The sequence below is a fragment of the Rutilus rutilus genome, assembly GCF_951802725.1.
Source record: "Rutilus rutilus genome assembly, chromosome: 1".
Classification (NCBI taxonomy): domain Eukaryota; kingdom Metazoa; phylum Chordata; class Actinopteri; order Cypriniformes; family Leuciscidae; genus Rutilus; species Rutilus rutilus.
In genome coordinates, this window is record NC_140209.1 from 49,697,702 (window position 1) to 49,714,334 (window position 16,633).

General features: G+C 39.2%; 1 protein-coding gene across 3 annotated transcripts in view; it reads left to right on the forward strand.

Annotated features, from left to right (window-relative positions):
• The window catches only part of kansl1b (KAT8 regulatory NSL complex subunit 1b), an 87,215-nt gene that overhangs the window by 15,983 nt on the left and 54,599 nt on the right, over positions 1–16,633 (forward strand). For 2 of the 3 annotated variants that reach the window (XM_084420469.1, XM_084420468.1), the window contains one exon: positions 5,949–7,230. In XM_084420469.1, coding sequence (XP_084276595.1) covers positions 6,038–7,230 — 1,193 coding nt within the window. In that variant the 5' untranslated portion in view covers positions 5,949–6,037. Of the gene's footprint in view, positions 1–5,948; positions 7,231–16,633 lie in introns of those variants that run through there. The other variant, XM_084420467.1, reaches the window with a different exon arrangement.

A 16,633-nucleotide genomic window follows, 5' to 3' on the forward strand; every position in this document is an offset into this window, starting at 1 on the left:
GTGACGTTGCATCACTGCCAGATTCAAACTGTGCTTTTGCGCGTTGGCTGGCGCTGAGCCAGAGTCGGACGCGTTCAGCGCTGTCATATATCACAACTAAGCAGTGTTTTCAACCTCATAATGTTTATTTTAGGTTTCATATATTTAAATACACATAAGCACGAGTAAAACAATACATTTGGAGTTTGTAGAATACACACTGATGTCTGTGAAGCAGCAATAACAATCTATTCAAATATAATTTGCCGATGTGTTATTCATATCAGACAAACATAGTGGAAGTAACTATAAAGTTTACTCTATTCTTCTCAGTTCACCGGCCACGTTCTTGCATTTATTTCGGGAGAAACTGATGAATTCACGTGCTGTAAATCCGACTGACAGGACATTGCGGCGCCCATCTCATGGTATAGATCAAGATTATTTAGAAAGGTTTTTAAACGACCAAACACACTCACAATCGGAATATCAGATAGGCTAGTTGATGACATGGTAAGCAAGTTTGTGAATATTTTGAATAAAAAAGGAAAAGCGAAATAAAAGCGACACATCTGTCATACAGTATTATTGTGGCTGCAGTGTATCGCGTGACGCGTCGCCATGGAAACATTAAAGGGAACGTTCGCCTTGAAAAAACTCACGGTGGGGGTGTCAGTTAGAATATTTTAAACTTAGGCCTACGTGTGAAATGGTTAAAGAAAACATCGAAAATAAATATTTGTGTGTGCTGTAAAGTGGTTAGAAAATTTTTTAATCGGTATCGGCTGGTTAAACTCGATGAAAAATCAAAAATCGGAATCGGCCTACAAAATTGTAATCAGTGCATCTCTAATTTACACACAAACTGACGACCAGCCGCAACTTTCAGACGCCATCTTTATTTTTCTAGCTCAACTGTCACAGAATGGAAAGCACAGGATTGTGGGATATCAAAGGCAGCAAAGGATACATCTATGCTGCCTTCAAAAATCGATCAGATGAAGGTATCTCAGGAGACAGGAAGTGAAACTAACATTGCATTCAGACGTACCTTGATGCCTTCCGACCTTGAAATGCATCCTCCGAAGGCAGCATTTATCAGTTTTCGGATGCAGCCAATGAGTGAGTCATTGAATCATTGATTCAGCTAATTCGTTCTAAAAAGCTGATTGCTCAGAGACGCAAAACAGTGCTGTGGACTTTGTTTGGAACTATTTTCGTTTGCGGAATAGAGCGAAACAGGTGACTTGATGTCTAAAATGTAAGTCACTTAATATTAACTTGTTTATTAAACTGTACGTTGTATGAAATCAATGTCATATTTTTAATCATTAGGGTTTGGTATCGAAACCCGGTACTAATATGGAACTAGGGATGGGCACGAGTACTCGAGTGCTCGTACGTGACCGCAACGATCGATCATGAAAACGATGATTGCCCAAAAAAAAAAAAAAAACATTTCTCTCTTTTTCTGATTGGTTACTTATTGCGGCATTTGGGGCGTTCCTGAGGTCTGATTTGTTAGTGTTAGACATAATGAGAAACGATTGTAATAGAATGTTGTAAATTCTTTGTGCTTTAGTTTTTCAGCGCGCTGAGAGTGCGTCCAGTTGTAAGATTACTTTTATGTTGTCTATAACTGATTAATCTCAAATAAGAAGCGTTTGGTTGAGTTTAATAACGAGCTAGCAAAATGCAGCAGTTTACCGACCGTTCATTCACTCATCAGTTTCAGCTCAAATGGAATGTCCGACATTATTGACTTTGATTGGGTTATTTGAGACGGTCATATTCAGGTTTTAGATTGACTTGATAGGCAAAAATCATTGATGATATTAATAATGCAGTATTTTGTTCTCATTTTTTATTTAAAGTTGTTTCTCATTATGGCTTCGAAAATGCGCAATGATGACTGTAATCACTTTCTATCATGAAAAATAAAAAATTAAGTGCAAGATGTGCAGCGTCAATATACACATTAAAATGAGAGCAGGATTGTGATAGATAGAATGTTGTAAATTCTCTGTGCTTTAGTTGTCCGTGTATCAGCGTGAGACACGGGCAAGAGCGCATCCAGAGTTTCCATTTCAAACCATAGACTGTAAAAAAAACTAGGCTAGTTCCACTTCCTTTTGTGCAGATGCAAGTTGTAATATTACTTTTATGTTATGTATCTAGGATGTCTGATTATTGATCTAGGATGTGTCATAGAATGGGCTTCAGTTTACTGGAGATAATTTGCTCTTCAGCTTTACCTCAAGCAGCTATTCCTTTTTAGATGTTTCTTTTTCGATAACATTGATGTTTATATTCATAATCTAGCAGTTATTTTTTTCCTGTTCATACGTTCATGTTTTCATAGACATGTTTTCATGTCATTTTTATTTGTCAACATAAATTTTCGTAACGGTCTTAAAATATTTTCATTTTAATGACTGACACGTCATGTACGTGGGGACCCGCCCCCGGATACTCGAGTACTCGTTTTTTGAGACCTGTCAATGATCGAAATGAGAAATTAACAAATATGCCCATCCCTATATGGAACCGATACCCAAGTAATCGTTATGTAACCGGACCGAATCAAAACGCAGTGCCTCATTTCGGTGCCACTTAAATGCCTCAGCTGTCATCACCGCATGTGATCGCTGGTTAACCCTTTAATGCGTATGATCATTCAAACTGGTGTGCTTAGAACGTTCAGATCGCGTGATCATCAACTTCTGCGTTCGCGCGTTGGCTGGCGCTGAGCCAAGAGACAGACGTGCTCAGCACATTCACTTATCTATTTAAGAATACAAAATATCAGCCAAGGACTGACTGACATGTAACGCAACCAATCACAGTTTGTTTTGTTCCACATCATGTTTAGTATGAAAATGTAAAGTCAATGTCCCTAAAATAACAGACCAGCATACATAATAAATTATTCATTGAAGAACGTTGTGCAAGTTTAGCTACTGCAACAATAGAGCCGCAAACTTCACATACTTTTGAAAATCCAGCATTCAGTTGATTCTGATAAGCGCTCATTGTCACAGTTGTAAACATGACGGCGTTCTTCTTCCATGAGGGGTTTCGCGTCACCAAACGATACTCAACCCTAGTAATCATGCTGATATTTGGAGAAAAACGGCGCTCTTCGTATAATATTGGTTAACTATATTAAATTATATAAATATAAAAAGACATACAGGGGCATTTTGCCTCTTACCTTAAATCTGGGGGCATTATAAATGCATTTTAAGACTAAATCACGCCGTATAAGCATACACTCTACTAGACTACATCACGTAGTGTATGCATGCACTCAATGGGTGTTTTTTTGGTTGGTCTTTGTCAAGTGAGGGAAATACTCGATAATGTCATATCGTTAAATCAACAATTACGATATCATAGATGATATATCGCACACCTCTACAACACTGGCCCGATCGGGCAAGTTACAGTTCCGTCAGCTGTCCCGAGTGTTGTTCACACTGGCCCCGGGCCATCGGGCAGTCCTTGTTGTCGAGCCCTGCATTAACCAAACAGCTTAGGAATAGTTTGTTCAAAAGTTATCATTCTGTCAGAGTTTATCGTCAAAGAATCGATTGCTCCATTTTACTACAAGTCTGAATAATTAATTGAATCTTTTTCATGGTTCTTGTGCTTCCTTTTTGAAAGCTCAGTTACTTGTTACTTCATGGAAAATGCCATCTAGTGTTTTGTGTTTTAAAATCTGCTTGTCATTTTTGGATGATCTTTTCAAATTCAAAGTAGCCGTTTTCATTTTGAATAGAGGCAGTTTAGCTACCTTTTCCCCCATGTCATTTATTGTAATGGTCATCTTTACAAGACAAGGTGACATTTCAGCATTGAGCCATGTTGCTTTAGCGTGAGTCACCCCACTCCATTTCTATGTCTTAAGAACCTAAGTCTCTTTGCGAATTAATTGTGTCTCTGCTCTCAAAATATTCACCAAATCCGTTAAGGCATGGCACATCAGCTTGTTAGATTTAATAAGAATGGTTTACACCTAAAGGGTTTTGACAGTGCAGAATGAATTGGTTTGTTACAGATTTAGTTATTGGTTCTGTCAACTTCAACCTGCATTCAAAGTCACTTTGAACGTCACGGTCTGTTGTCATTGTTTTGAGAATGAGAATTGGCCTAAATATTTCTGATGTCTCTGTCTGAAGGCTGTAGTTTCACAGTTACTTGATGTAGAAATATGCTCATATCTATTTAGTTGGTCTCCATATGAAACTGTCCTTGTGTCTGGCTCTTTGTTTTTTCCTCTTAAGGTTTGACCTACATTAGGGCTGTCAATCTTCCTCTATAATACTATTCGAATTCCATTCCTTATTTTATTTAATATTCGAATAATATTCGAATATTAAATGCTCAAATTCATCCTATTATTAATATTTACGACATTACACAGTCTTATGGATCGCCAATGCGTGATGTTGATCGGTCTCATATCTTCACAGATAAACCGTCAGTTTGTCTGTTATTGCCTTTTGGCGGACAGCTGGTAGCAGTTGAGCCCCGTGATGAGGAGAGAGAGAGAGAGAGGCAGAACACAAGTAATTCTTGCCTGTTTTAGCGGCGGTTCCTCCGACAGATCGCCTAGCTTGTCAGGTTGTAAGTTGTCATAAAAAAAATTACGTATATTTTCCTCTCCGTTTTGGCCTTCCGTCCACAATGAGACGGCGTTTTTATTAATGAAAACGCACTCCAAAGTGGATATATTTGAAGACGCCGTTTTCACGTTGTGATGTGGACTGAGAATCAAATTGTTGATCTCCGTTACCGTGGAGACATTCCTCTCCGCGACTTTTGACAGTTGTTATGATGATACAGCGTGGATAACGTGCACAATTGTGTTACGATTCAAAAACTTTATTGTTTATCAGACGAAAAAAAAGCATTTAATTTTCACATGTGTGTGCCAAGGCAGCGAGAAAGGCAAGATTGCATTTAAAAAAAATATATACATAAAAAAGCAATATTCGAATAGGAACTTCAGCATTCGAATAGTATTGATTTTTTTAATATTCGAATTATATTCGAATTTCGGAATTCGTTCCAACAGCCCTAACCTACATTGATACTGTCTACCGTTAAGCAGTGGTCCTCAACTGGTGGATCATGAGTCGTAATTGGGTAGTGTGTCTGTTAAAATGCAAATAATAAAATGTATCTTATCATATCACACATATTTACTGGGCTATATCAAGTTTGTATGATATATCAATATATTTTTTATAAATGACAAATACCAAATGACAAATGGCAATACCATTTATATTGATATCAAGGCTCGAAATTGAGACCATTTTGGTCGCATATTCTCACGAAATTTAATCCGTGCGAATTTATTTGGCAGCATTTGTGCAAGTGCAAATAATTGTTATGGTGGTGCGTTCTTTCTAGAGATGCACCAGCAGACCGGCCATAAATCGGAAACGGTTTTTAGTTTAATTTTAGCTTATCTTAATTCTGGACTTGCACGCGAACTTCATTGCAATAATTTCCCGAAATGTCATTTGTGTGGAAATATAACACAGGCCAGAGATGCGACACGCTGAAGACGGGCGCAAGGAGGAGAGTGCAGACAGAAATATAAAAATATAAAAAGTCTTCAGAATAGTTTCGATGGCATTTGTTTTTCCTCTTACCTCCGTATAAAGTAATGTTCATAAATGCAACGCTGCTTTGTTTATTGCGGAGTGAATCTGTGAGAGTGAATTTGCATTTTCATTCAGTCTGTTTTTGTTTTGTGCAGGTGTCTTATGTAACAAAACCAACTGCTCATGCTACATGTGTGTAGCATACTTGTTTGGACTGTGATTAAAATGCAGTGGTTGCCTCTAATTTCAAATGGCTACAAATGTTTTTTTAAGGCCAGTTTTGCCTGTTATAGAACAAATAAACCGCTAAATTTGACTTGTGATGTTTCTTTGTCTTGTTTTTTTTTTCAGGCTGCCCCCTGGAACAGTGGTGGGTGGGTGGTGTGGAGCTGGCCTCGGCACCGGGAGAGGCCCCCTCGCCCGCCCCCTCCCAGCGCTGCATGGCTGCAATGGCGCCCGCTTTAACCGACGCGCCGGCCGAAACTCACCGCATACGCTTCAAACTGGCTCCGCCCTCCTCCACCCTCTCCCCGAGTGGCGTGGAGGAAAGTGGTACCACCAACCATATCCTCGTGTCCAGTAACGGCGTAGTCAAGCGCAAGGCCTCGGAGGAGCGCCCCTCTCGCGGGGCCGGCCCCTGCAAGCCCCTCGTTACCTCATATCACTGTTCAGATGTGACCTCGGTGTCCTCAGCAAAAGAGTCTCTCAAGCTGCAAGGTGTTCTACTGAAGACGCACAGCATCCTGCCAAACCTCATACCACGCAAGCACCAGGCTTTAGAGCTCTCTGAAGAGCAGCTAAAGAGCATCATGAGTGCCGGTGGAGGAGGTGGGCCATGTGGGCCGCCCACTGTCCAAGGCACCACTGTCAATGGCGTGACAAAGAAAGTGACTAAACCGACTGAACGAGACAATGCAGTGACCTTTAATGGTGGTCAACATACTGTCGAGCAGGATTTGTCAAATCCGACTCAAATTGTCATTGCTACCAGGGGATTGACAACGAATGGTCCTCTTCGAGACGGTGCGGAGCAGCACCAGCTGTCAACGGGTGAGTCCCAGAATTGTCCCAGCAATGGAGAACCTCCTGCAACATCCCCAACCTCCATTGCACCTTTCACAGTGGACAAAATTTCAGACTGTATCCCGCTAAGCAGTGAAGATCCGTTGGCGCTCTCGCTCGCTACCCAGCAAGACCCCTTAGGTGACCTTGGAGCGGAGCTAAGCGACCGTACCCAGCACAGCCAGAGCAGACAAGGGGAGATCGAGGCACGGCTACGGCGACTACGCAAACGGCTACAGGTGGTGCAGGCCAAGCAGGTGGAGCGCCATGTGCAACAACAGTTGGGCGGACTACTCAAGAGCACGCTGGGTGCTCTGGATGCCAGACGGCCAAGAGGCCGTTATGGTGACGACGCCCTCACCCCTCAGGAGAGGGACGGACTGGGACGTTTCCTGAAGGGTGGATCTATGCCGGCTGAATTAGAACGACTGTCCCTGAGTTGTACCACCAACCTGCAATCTGCCGAATGTGCTTTCGATTCCGATGCTACGGAAAGCAGCTCAGGAGGAGAAACTGATGTGGAGGAAGATGAATTGGCTCGGGTTGACATTGAGCAACGCCACATTCCTCTGTGAGTACCGGCCTTCATTATTCCTCTGATAATGTGAATCTAGATGGTTTAATGATGTCGGATAAGTGCTGATGCAGGCTGGGTGATGCTGTTTCATGAAACCATTGCGTTCTCACATGTTAATGAATCATGATGTGCAGATGTTATTGACTGATTGTAAATTAAGTGAGTGGCTGTTGTACATATCTGTGCATTTGTAAGTGTAGATTTGTTCTTTCAGTTCAAGATCACATTGATTGCGTTTGTTACAGAGGAATTTTCTTGATAATGAAGGTGTTCATCTCTGGTTACACATGGACACACGCCCTGCAGCTCTTACATACAGAAAGCCAGTCGTTCCCTTCCGAAGGGCTGAGCCTTGTTTAAATACACTCAAATGGCAAAGGTTTTTTCTTGCGAGGCAGTGTGTCACTTCCTTAAATCCATTCACACACTTTCTCATTCAGTTATTGGGCCTGTTTTCACCCATCCCAACCTCTGATTAAGAACACACTGGACAAGTGGAAGGCAAAGATAAGGCACTGTTTAACTTCTACGTCCTGTTGGTATTTGTTATATATATTTGTTTATTTTAGCCTGGGTTATTTTTTTTCCTATCTTTCCCGTATTTGCTCTAATTTTCCCAATACTCAAACCCAGTAAATAATCCAGACATAAGGAAAGTAATCCTCTTTATGAGGGAAATCTAGATCAATTATAAAAGCATTGGCACATAAAACGTGTATAGCTTTGATAAATATCACTTTCGCCTAATTTTGCTTTACTTGTTGTACAATAAACATCGGCTCCTCCAGCGCTACAGGTCTTCAAGTGGTCTCTTTTGCTGCATCATTGTAGTTGTATGGTGTCTCAGTAGGCCAGTGAGGCAGGTTTTTTTTTGTGTCTTTTTTTTTTTTAACACAGACTAAGACTGCTCCATGAGGGGATAACCTACATTCAGTGGAGTCAGTCACATGACTATTGCGCAAGGACAAATAGGCTTACTTGCAGATTATGCGACGAGCATAGTGAAGCGCGTTGACAAAGGACTATTTAACTTATTTTTATTTTATTTATTTTATTTTAATTTTTTTACTTCACCGTGCCTTCCACACATCCATAGGTACTTCAATGGGGTTTTAGTGCTTTATTGATAAAGCAACAGATTCCTTCGAGTACAGCATGTTGTAACTTCATGCAAGGTTTTTTTGTTAGGTAGTTGATTTGTCTTGCTGCTTAATCAGCCATTAAAGCCAGTGTCTTGATGTGCGAGGGGTCACTTGAGTGCAGTTCAAAGCCTTGTGTTAGCCTAGTTTTTGCTTTATTGGTGGTAAACGGTTGCTTTCCTCAAGTCACTGGAAGGAAAATGTATCCCATATGATTTTTCATTATTGCTGTTTTGGATTCAGCTAGGTAGAGTTATTGAGATTTAATATTGTTGATGGTGCCTTTTGTAGATATTATTTTGTACCATTCCCCTACCTCAGACAGATTAAGAGTGCTCAAACACTGTATAAGGACCACCTTTGGCAATTCAGGTTAATTATTAGCAGTGTTTGCAAGCTTCCTTGTTCCTCCTGGGACGAAACTCCATTAAATAACCATGTTTCCATGAAGACCAGCTTCAACATCCATTATGAACACACAAGCGCAACCACATTTCTCAGTCTTGCAAGTGTCCTTCTGGTACCATGGGCTAAAAATGAGCTTTCATGTACTTTCACGCACCAGCTGGTGGCATTCATTGTTTCAGGGCTGTAATCCTGTTATCTAGAACCGGTTTGAATGAAAAGGAGCCATTGAACTGGTCGAACATCAAATCATACCTGTCATGCCGCTTTCTGCTGTAAAGACTCCTCAAGACTTCTGTTATTTACTAGGGCTCTATGATTTCCGCGATGCAGAAAACACGGACGGAATCGCGGAAGCCAGCCATAAAAAAACGGAATTGACTGTATAATACGGAATTTGTCACATTTTTGGTGAATAAATAAAAAGCAGGTCAGTGCACTTAAATCAAATCATGATATAGACTAGTGGAACATTTCATAGAAATTGTTTTTTTTTATTATTATTAAAATGTTTTTTTTATTAATTCAATTAATTAGACATTAAATTAAACCATTAAAATGGAATCCAGAAAACAGAAAATTTAAGAGGAAAAAACATATTTCATAGGGCCCAAAACAAGTCATTTTTGTGAACTTTTGAATCAATTGTTGTTTCATGATTTCAATTAATTAGACATGCTTTTTGATGACAAAAATTGTAATTTAATCATTAAAATTGAGTATTTTGGATGGATTTCATAGGGCCCTAATTTACCCACCCTTATATCATTCCAAACTTCTGTGGACCACAAAAGGAGTTATTTATGTATTTTTGAAAAGGGACGTATTAATGAATCATTCACACAGGTTTTGTGAACTGCATGAATTGATTAATTGAAAAGATTATTTTACTGATTGGGAGTGGACACACCAGGAGAGCTAGGATCAATCAAATCAATTAATTTTTCATCTGTTCACTTTAGTGATGCTATTTGTCATTTTGGTGTTTAACATCTCCACTTCTTGTCACTTTAATTATTTTGAAACGAACAGCCAGGATCTTCAAACATTCTCTTTAGTATTCTATTTTCAATGGAAGTCATACAGGTTTGAAAGGAGATGAGGGTTAGTAAATATTAGCAAAAATCTATATATATAGAACACTCTTCTCTTTAAGATAACATCATCGGCCATCAAAAAAATCAATATCGACCTCTAAAACCAACCATTATAAAGCCTAGCATTTTACACTTTTCCCCTTTTTGTCTTTCCTGCGGTGTGCGTCTGTCCTAGGTAATGTTAAAAACGTACCTGCTTTTTCTAGACTTTGGTAGATATTAAAATTTCAATGTTTTTTTTTTTTTTAAGGTAGCAAAGTATATCAGAAAATAGACTATACGCTTTACTTGATAACTTGATAACCTAACACTCTTTATTCACCTATTATTGTTGTGGGGGTTTTTTTTCTGTTATTAAGGCCTCCCCATTGGAATGGTTTCTGGTTTTACCAGTCAACCTTCTAGGTCACATAGCCGACAAGCGCACAGCCCTATTTTGATGTTTATATTCTCTTTAGTTCCAAGTTTTGTGTCCTGTCTTTGTTAGATGAAGTGTCACAGAACAAGGCCATTATGAATATATTTGAGTCAGAGAGACGTCTCTTTAATCAGTCTGGTACACCATAATAATACACCAAACTGCAAGTCCTGTGTGAAAGGAGTAAAACATTTTAGCTCTAGCAGTGGTTTCATTCTTCACAGATGGCTTTTTAACATACTTAGGGACAAATATCTGATCCTGTCATTTAACTTTCTAGTAACTTGTCTTTAATGCAATTAGCCTGTATGAATATCTTTCTTCTAAGAAGGACCCCATTGACTTACATTTGTATTGACAGGAAAGTAAGTCATATAGGTTTGGAATTAGTGAATGTGAGTGAGTGAATAAATGATGACAAGAACTGGACTTAAGAACTCAAGAAGATTTTCATGGAATTGGGTTCAGTTGAATGTCTGTATTATTCCGCTGATGGACTGAACAAACTGTACTAAAATACTCAGCCTTCTCTGAGATCAGTATGTCCATTAAACAGACGTAACAACTTTCTGTGCTCAGTTTCTGAAACATCTGTCAATTATGGAGAGCAATAAAACCGCGCATACAGTTGATTTGCATCACAAAAGTAGGCTAATTTCTCATGGATCTGCTTTCATGGCGCTTTCTATGTTTATCTCGTGTTCTTCCTTTTCAACAACCTTAGTGAAGGCTTTTGTGCTACTTTTTCTATATTCTGTTGCTTTCTCTTTTCTTTTTGCCCTCCATTTTCTCTATCTTCTTCTTCACACACATTATAATCAGACCATTTCTGCTTGAAATACAAGCACTGCCAAGAACACATTCTGACTCTGCATCCCGTCCACAGTCATATGGCTGGTGTGTGTGCACAAACGTGAAGTACTGCTGTTTAACAGTTGATAGACAGTTTTCATCCAATTGATATATTAATCAATTTATCCACTGTCTTTGTTATAAGGCCAATAGCCTTACATTACAGCCTTGAATTTGATTTGCTTTTTGCTATTGCTAGTCAGGCAGATAGTACTAGAGAAAGACTAATTTCTAAAGAGTATTTTATTGCACACAAATATTTCAATATTTATATCAGTATTTTTGCTCTGGTAGAGAAATATTATATCTGACCTCGCATGGACTAAAATTCATAGTAGTGATGTTCTATTCTGTTCTATTTCATGGATTTTACAAACTCAAATCCCATTTTAACAAATCATGAGAGTGGCGTAGTACAGTTGAAGTTACCATCTACCATTTTGAGTTTGTGCAGAGCGGCCCACGTTAGTGAGTACAGGAAATGAGAGATCTTGTATTGTGGCACTGTGGTTTCCGGTACTCGCACACAGTATGAGAGAACAACAAACACTCAGACAGCAAAACAATCATTCTGGCTTGTCCTGTGTCGTGAACCCCAAACTGTTGGGCAAATGTGTGTCTTTTGTCCACAGACCATTCACTATAGCCAACAACTGGATGGACCCGCGATACGTTGAGGATCTCATCAGGTCTTGAGTGATTAAAACTGCATTTGTGTTTGTAGTAGCCTGAAGCCAACAGCAGAGAAAGATTGACAAATTTTTGAAGGGCAGACCCAGCTGTGCGCGCTGTTCCCTCTACTCTCTGGGCTGTCACGATGAGGCAGCTCTGTTCAGCTTCAACGTTTCCTTTATCTGCATGAGTAATCCATGGCAAGCCAGACCTACATCAAGATGTTAGGTCTGGCAACTCACCATTGGCACGGCTCAATCCGAGGGGCGGGATAAACGGTTGTCTCTCAAAATCCCTCTGCACGCAATAGGATAGCGCTACAACCAATCAGAGCAGCGTAGAAGGCTAGTTGGTATATTAAACTTTTGCCGTATCCAGTCGGCAAAACTCCGAACACATATTCCTTTTTTTAAAATGACTTAAGTGCCGTTCTTTGTTCTTTTCTCAAAGAACAGCTTAACTCCAAGTCCTCCAGAGTCGCGGCCAAAGCCGGTTCGAAAGACCGCTGTTGCTAGCCGCCATTCTTTGTTTTCAAGTAGCAGGGAACCGTCGCAACTCTGTTGTCATTATGTTAAGCCCGCCCCGCCTACTCTATACACGATGTGATTTGTACCAAGGTACTTAAAGTGCTTGAAGTACTTGAATTTGACTTTTTGAAATTGAAGTCCTGGAAAACCTGGAAATATTTTTGAAGAGGTACTTGAAAAGTGCTTGAATGATTAAAAACAGGGATGCATCTATACCGAGCTCATGTCCTCGTAAAAATGCTCTGATACCAACAACCGATAGGCCTTTGTCCAGACAAAGAAACACTCATAACAGAGAGTATAATGGGGATAAAATAAATGTATCTTATTAGTGGAATATTAAATGAAATATAGTAACGCAGAGCTGATAAGAGAAAAACATGCAGTGGATTGAGTGCGCAGCAGCACAGACGCGAGCTGGTCGAGCGCATCCCTTTTTCACAGACATCAGTGGAAAGTTTGTAGTTCAGTCGGATGTCAATGGCAAAGAAAGTAGAACGAGGCATGTAGTTTATTATTAACGTTAACTGACGAGAGAGAGAGAGTGCACTTCTGTTGAATGCTCTTGATTGCTGATCGTTTCCTCAGCACGTGTTATTTGGATAAACTAAATCGTATATGTAAGTAAAACATGAACTGTTACCTGATTTATGTATGAGTGGTTCCCTACATTATTACTTACAGGACGTGTGCAGTTCAAGTTCCTTGAACGCAAACATCCAAAGCGCACGCCCCGCAAACCAGCGTCTCAGCGCGCGAATACTGAATTAAATTGTCTTTCACGTCTTGTGCTTGTACAGGCGAATTCACACACAATTATGTAAAAACGCCCGTCTTGGTGAATATCCTTGTAAACAAAGTCGGTTATATCTCAAGTGTTCAAATGGGGTCCATGTGTTCGGTCTTAAAGGGGCAGCAGGTTTTTATAAACCTGCTGCTGTGTTTTAATGTTAATCAAACAAAGGACAAATAAATTACTCACTGCTCTTTGACTAAATAGGCTACCCTTTTCAACTTTACAAAAAGGTCCATCTATATTTAATTTATACGTTAATGAATCTGCATTTTTTTTTTCACATTTGATTACTTTATTCAAATTTCTGTACCTGTTAGATCTACCCGGAAAACTCTAAAAACACTGTTTATTTCATTTTTAGCCTTTCTTTGTTCCAGGGTTTCCCATACATTCATTAATTTGTGGCGGCCCGCCACATATCAACCCTGACCGCCACGGATTGATTCAGATTTTTTAACTATTTAATATGGGTCAAATTGTATTTTATTCGCGCTGCTTGCTCCCCCTCTCTCTCACAAACTGACAATGGAGGCACGACTAGCCCCTCCTTCTCTTACCGCACGATCTGAATCAAACCATGAGCATGTAGAGGGCGGATTGTTGCCGGTGCTTAATGCTTATTCCCCCAGCGAAGATTCCAGAATCAATCCGGAGTTGAATGGTTAGTATAATGAACACTGTTGCTCAACATAACTCTGAGAAGTTGTCTAGATGTTAAGCGCGGTCGCGTTTCATTACAGATTCGCGCAAAACTTTTGCGATTTTTTTTTTTATAAATATCAATTAACGTTACAACTATTGCGAAATGACGGCGTTTCCATTAACCGATGTTATGCGACTAAAACGTCATTTGTTCCTCTCGCGATCAGTCATTCCAAAAATCATTGCAACGGACGTTGGTAGGCTCATATCACAGCCACCAGACTAGACATTATATTATTATTATCTCCAGGTTCAGGTTGGTGTGTGTTGGTTTTTGTCCACCTCAATCTCCAGGTGTGCGTGTGTGTGTGTCTGAGTCTGTGTGTGTCCACCTCCAGGTCCAGTTTGGTGTGTGTGTGTGTCTGAGTCTGTGTTTGGGTCTGAGTGAGTGTGAGTGTGTGTCTGTGTTTGAATCTGTGTGTGTGAGTCTTTTTGAATGTGTGAGTGTGTGTGAGCCTGTGTTTGAGTGTGTGAGCCTGTGTTTGAGTGTGTCAGTAAGTTTGTGTGTGTGTGTGTGTGTGTGTGTGTGTGTGTCCAGTTCCAGGTTTGTGTGTGAGCAAAATTTGCAACAAAAAGTCTGTGGAGCAGTCATAGCATAGAAATGTAGCAATGGCAAAGTCTTTAAGTTATCTGACACTAAGTGTTGGCAATGGGAATGTGTACTTGTCAATAAAAATATATGATATATATATATATATATATATAAACATTATATATATATATATATATATATATATATATATATATATATGATATATTTAACTTAATCACCCCCCCCCCGGTCCCCAAACACCACACCACCGCAAATAGAATCTAATTCTGTGGGAAACACTGTGTTCTATTGTATTTATTTGTCCTATTTGTAATTCGATTGTTTGTTCTTATTTTGTTACTGACTGCTTACTTGTCTTTAATGTTTTAAATTCACATTAGTTAGGCTGGTAGTTTTTGTTGTAGTATCAAAATTGGATTAAATGATTGGTATTTCACTAGTGTCTAAACATTTGTACCACTGACCCGATCCTCAGCACTGAGCCCTGCTGGAGCTGCTCTAGTCTAAATATGTGCTGTACTGTTAAATGAAAGATAAAATATGATAGAGCAATAGAATGAACAGTGACAGTAACAGAAGCTCATACAATGCATTTTAGCAGGCTTAATTAAGCATGAAAATAACTGAAGGAAATATATATTTGATGGACAAATTAAGCCACCTAATATGATTTATATTCTTTTGGTTTATCTACTAATACATTTAGAATTTGAAATGCAGTGAAAATCCAGGGATCGGTTACGGTATCTGTATCGGCGAGTACCAAAATGAAAGTACAGGTATTGCACTCGTTCTGCAAAAAGTTGTATCGGTGCATCCGCAAAATAATTGAGAAAAAATGATTTTTTTTTTTTTTACAATTGTTTCACTCAAAATTAACGCTGCAGCCCGTCTGAGATATAGAGCTATTTCGCGTGGCTATGAGCATGATATTAAGTATATGATAAGTATATAATACAACTTTCATTCTTCAGCTCAATAATATATTTATATTCATTTTTTTTTTTCAATATCCTTTCAATGGTTAATATAAGGGGATTTGATAAGTGCTGATTGAAGTCCTTGAAATCCAAAAAAGTAATGCTTTGAAAGTCCTGGAATTTCATTTTACAGAATCTGAATGAACCCTGGGCTGAGTAAAAAGCTGAAATACCCATACCCATCCTTAGTTTCTGCTGCTTTTCTATCATCTTGATCTATTGCACTCCATTGCATGTTTATTCTGTGATCTCTCCTCCATCCATCCTAACTTCTTCCCCAAAGTTAATTGCAAATCATTTAATTTGCTCTTTCCCACTGCTCAAGCACCGGTTTTCTCTGTTTGAGTATGCATCTTAACCTTTAGTGTAGAAACGGTAAATCAGCTCTCAGATGAATATTTCAGGGCATCCTTTTAAACATCGGCACTGCTTTGAAACTGCCAGCAGCTTTTTCCATCCCTCCCTGTTGCCCTTTGGACTGCGGGATACAGCAGCCCCACCATCTCTTGTGTCTTATTGGTGATGGCAGAGTATCTCCCTGGAAACCATGTAAAGGTGTGTTTTTGTTTTTTTTGCTTTTCACCTTTAGATGTCTACCATGCTCTGGCCATCTGGCGCTCATTCTGAGCTCATGTCCACCTTTCAGAGCTGCAGTTTTTATGTTGCAGTCGGAAGTGTGTTGTTGCTACCTGCACTTAGTATGAAAGACTACTGCACTGAAAAATTGATGCTTGGGAGTTTGTGGAGTGCAAGTGTGGTTAAATTGAGCCTGTGCTGATTTTTGAACCATTTTTAAAGATCCTGTGAAATCACTTGAAAAGTTGAGGTGGGCCGGTGGGTTGGTTTGGGGGTTTAACTTATTTATTGAAACATAACAGTTTCAATAAATATGTTGAAGTAAACCTAAAAAAGTATGGTATTTACTTGGAAATGTGGTACCCAACAGTATGCAGATATATAAAACCATAATAAATAAATACATTGATGGTTTACAGCTGTGTACAACTATTTTCCTTGGAACAAAAAAATTTATTATACAAACTCATAGCTGTTGGTGAGAAATAATAATAATTTTATTCATAATTGTTATGCTTAAATGAAAATATTCTGACAGTGAGACTTGATAACCACAGGCTACTCACTCCCACTGTATAAAAAATGCCTAAACACAGGTTAAAAACTATACGCACCTTTACAAAGAAACTGACATAATTTCATAACAAAAATTAATTAGGCCTATATATTCCTCTACCCAC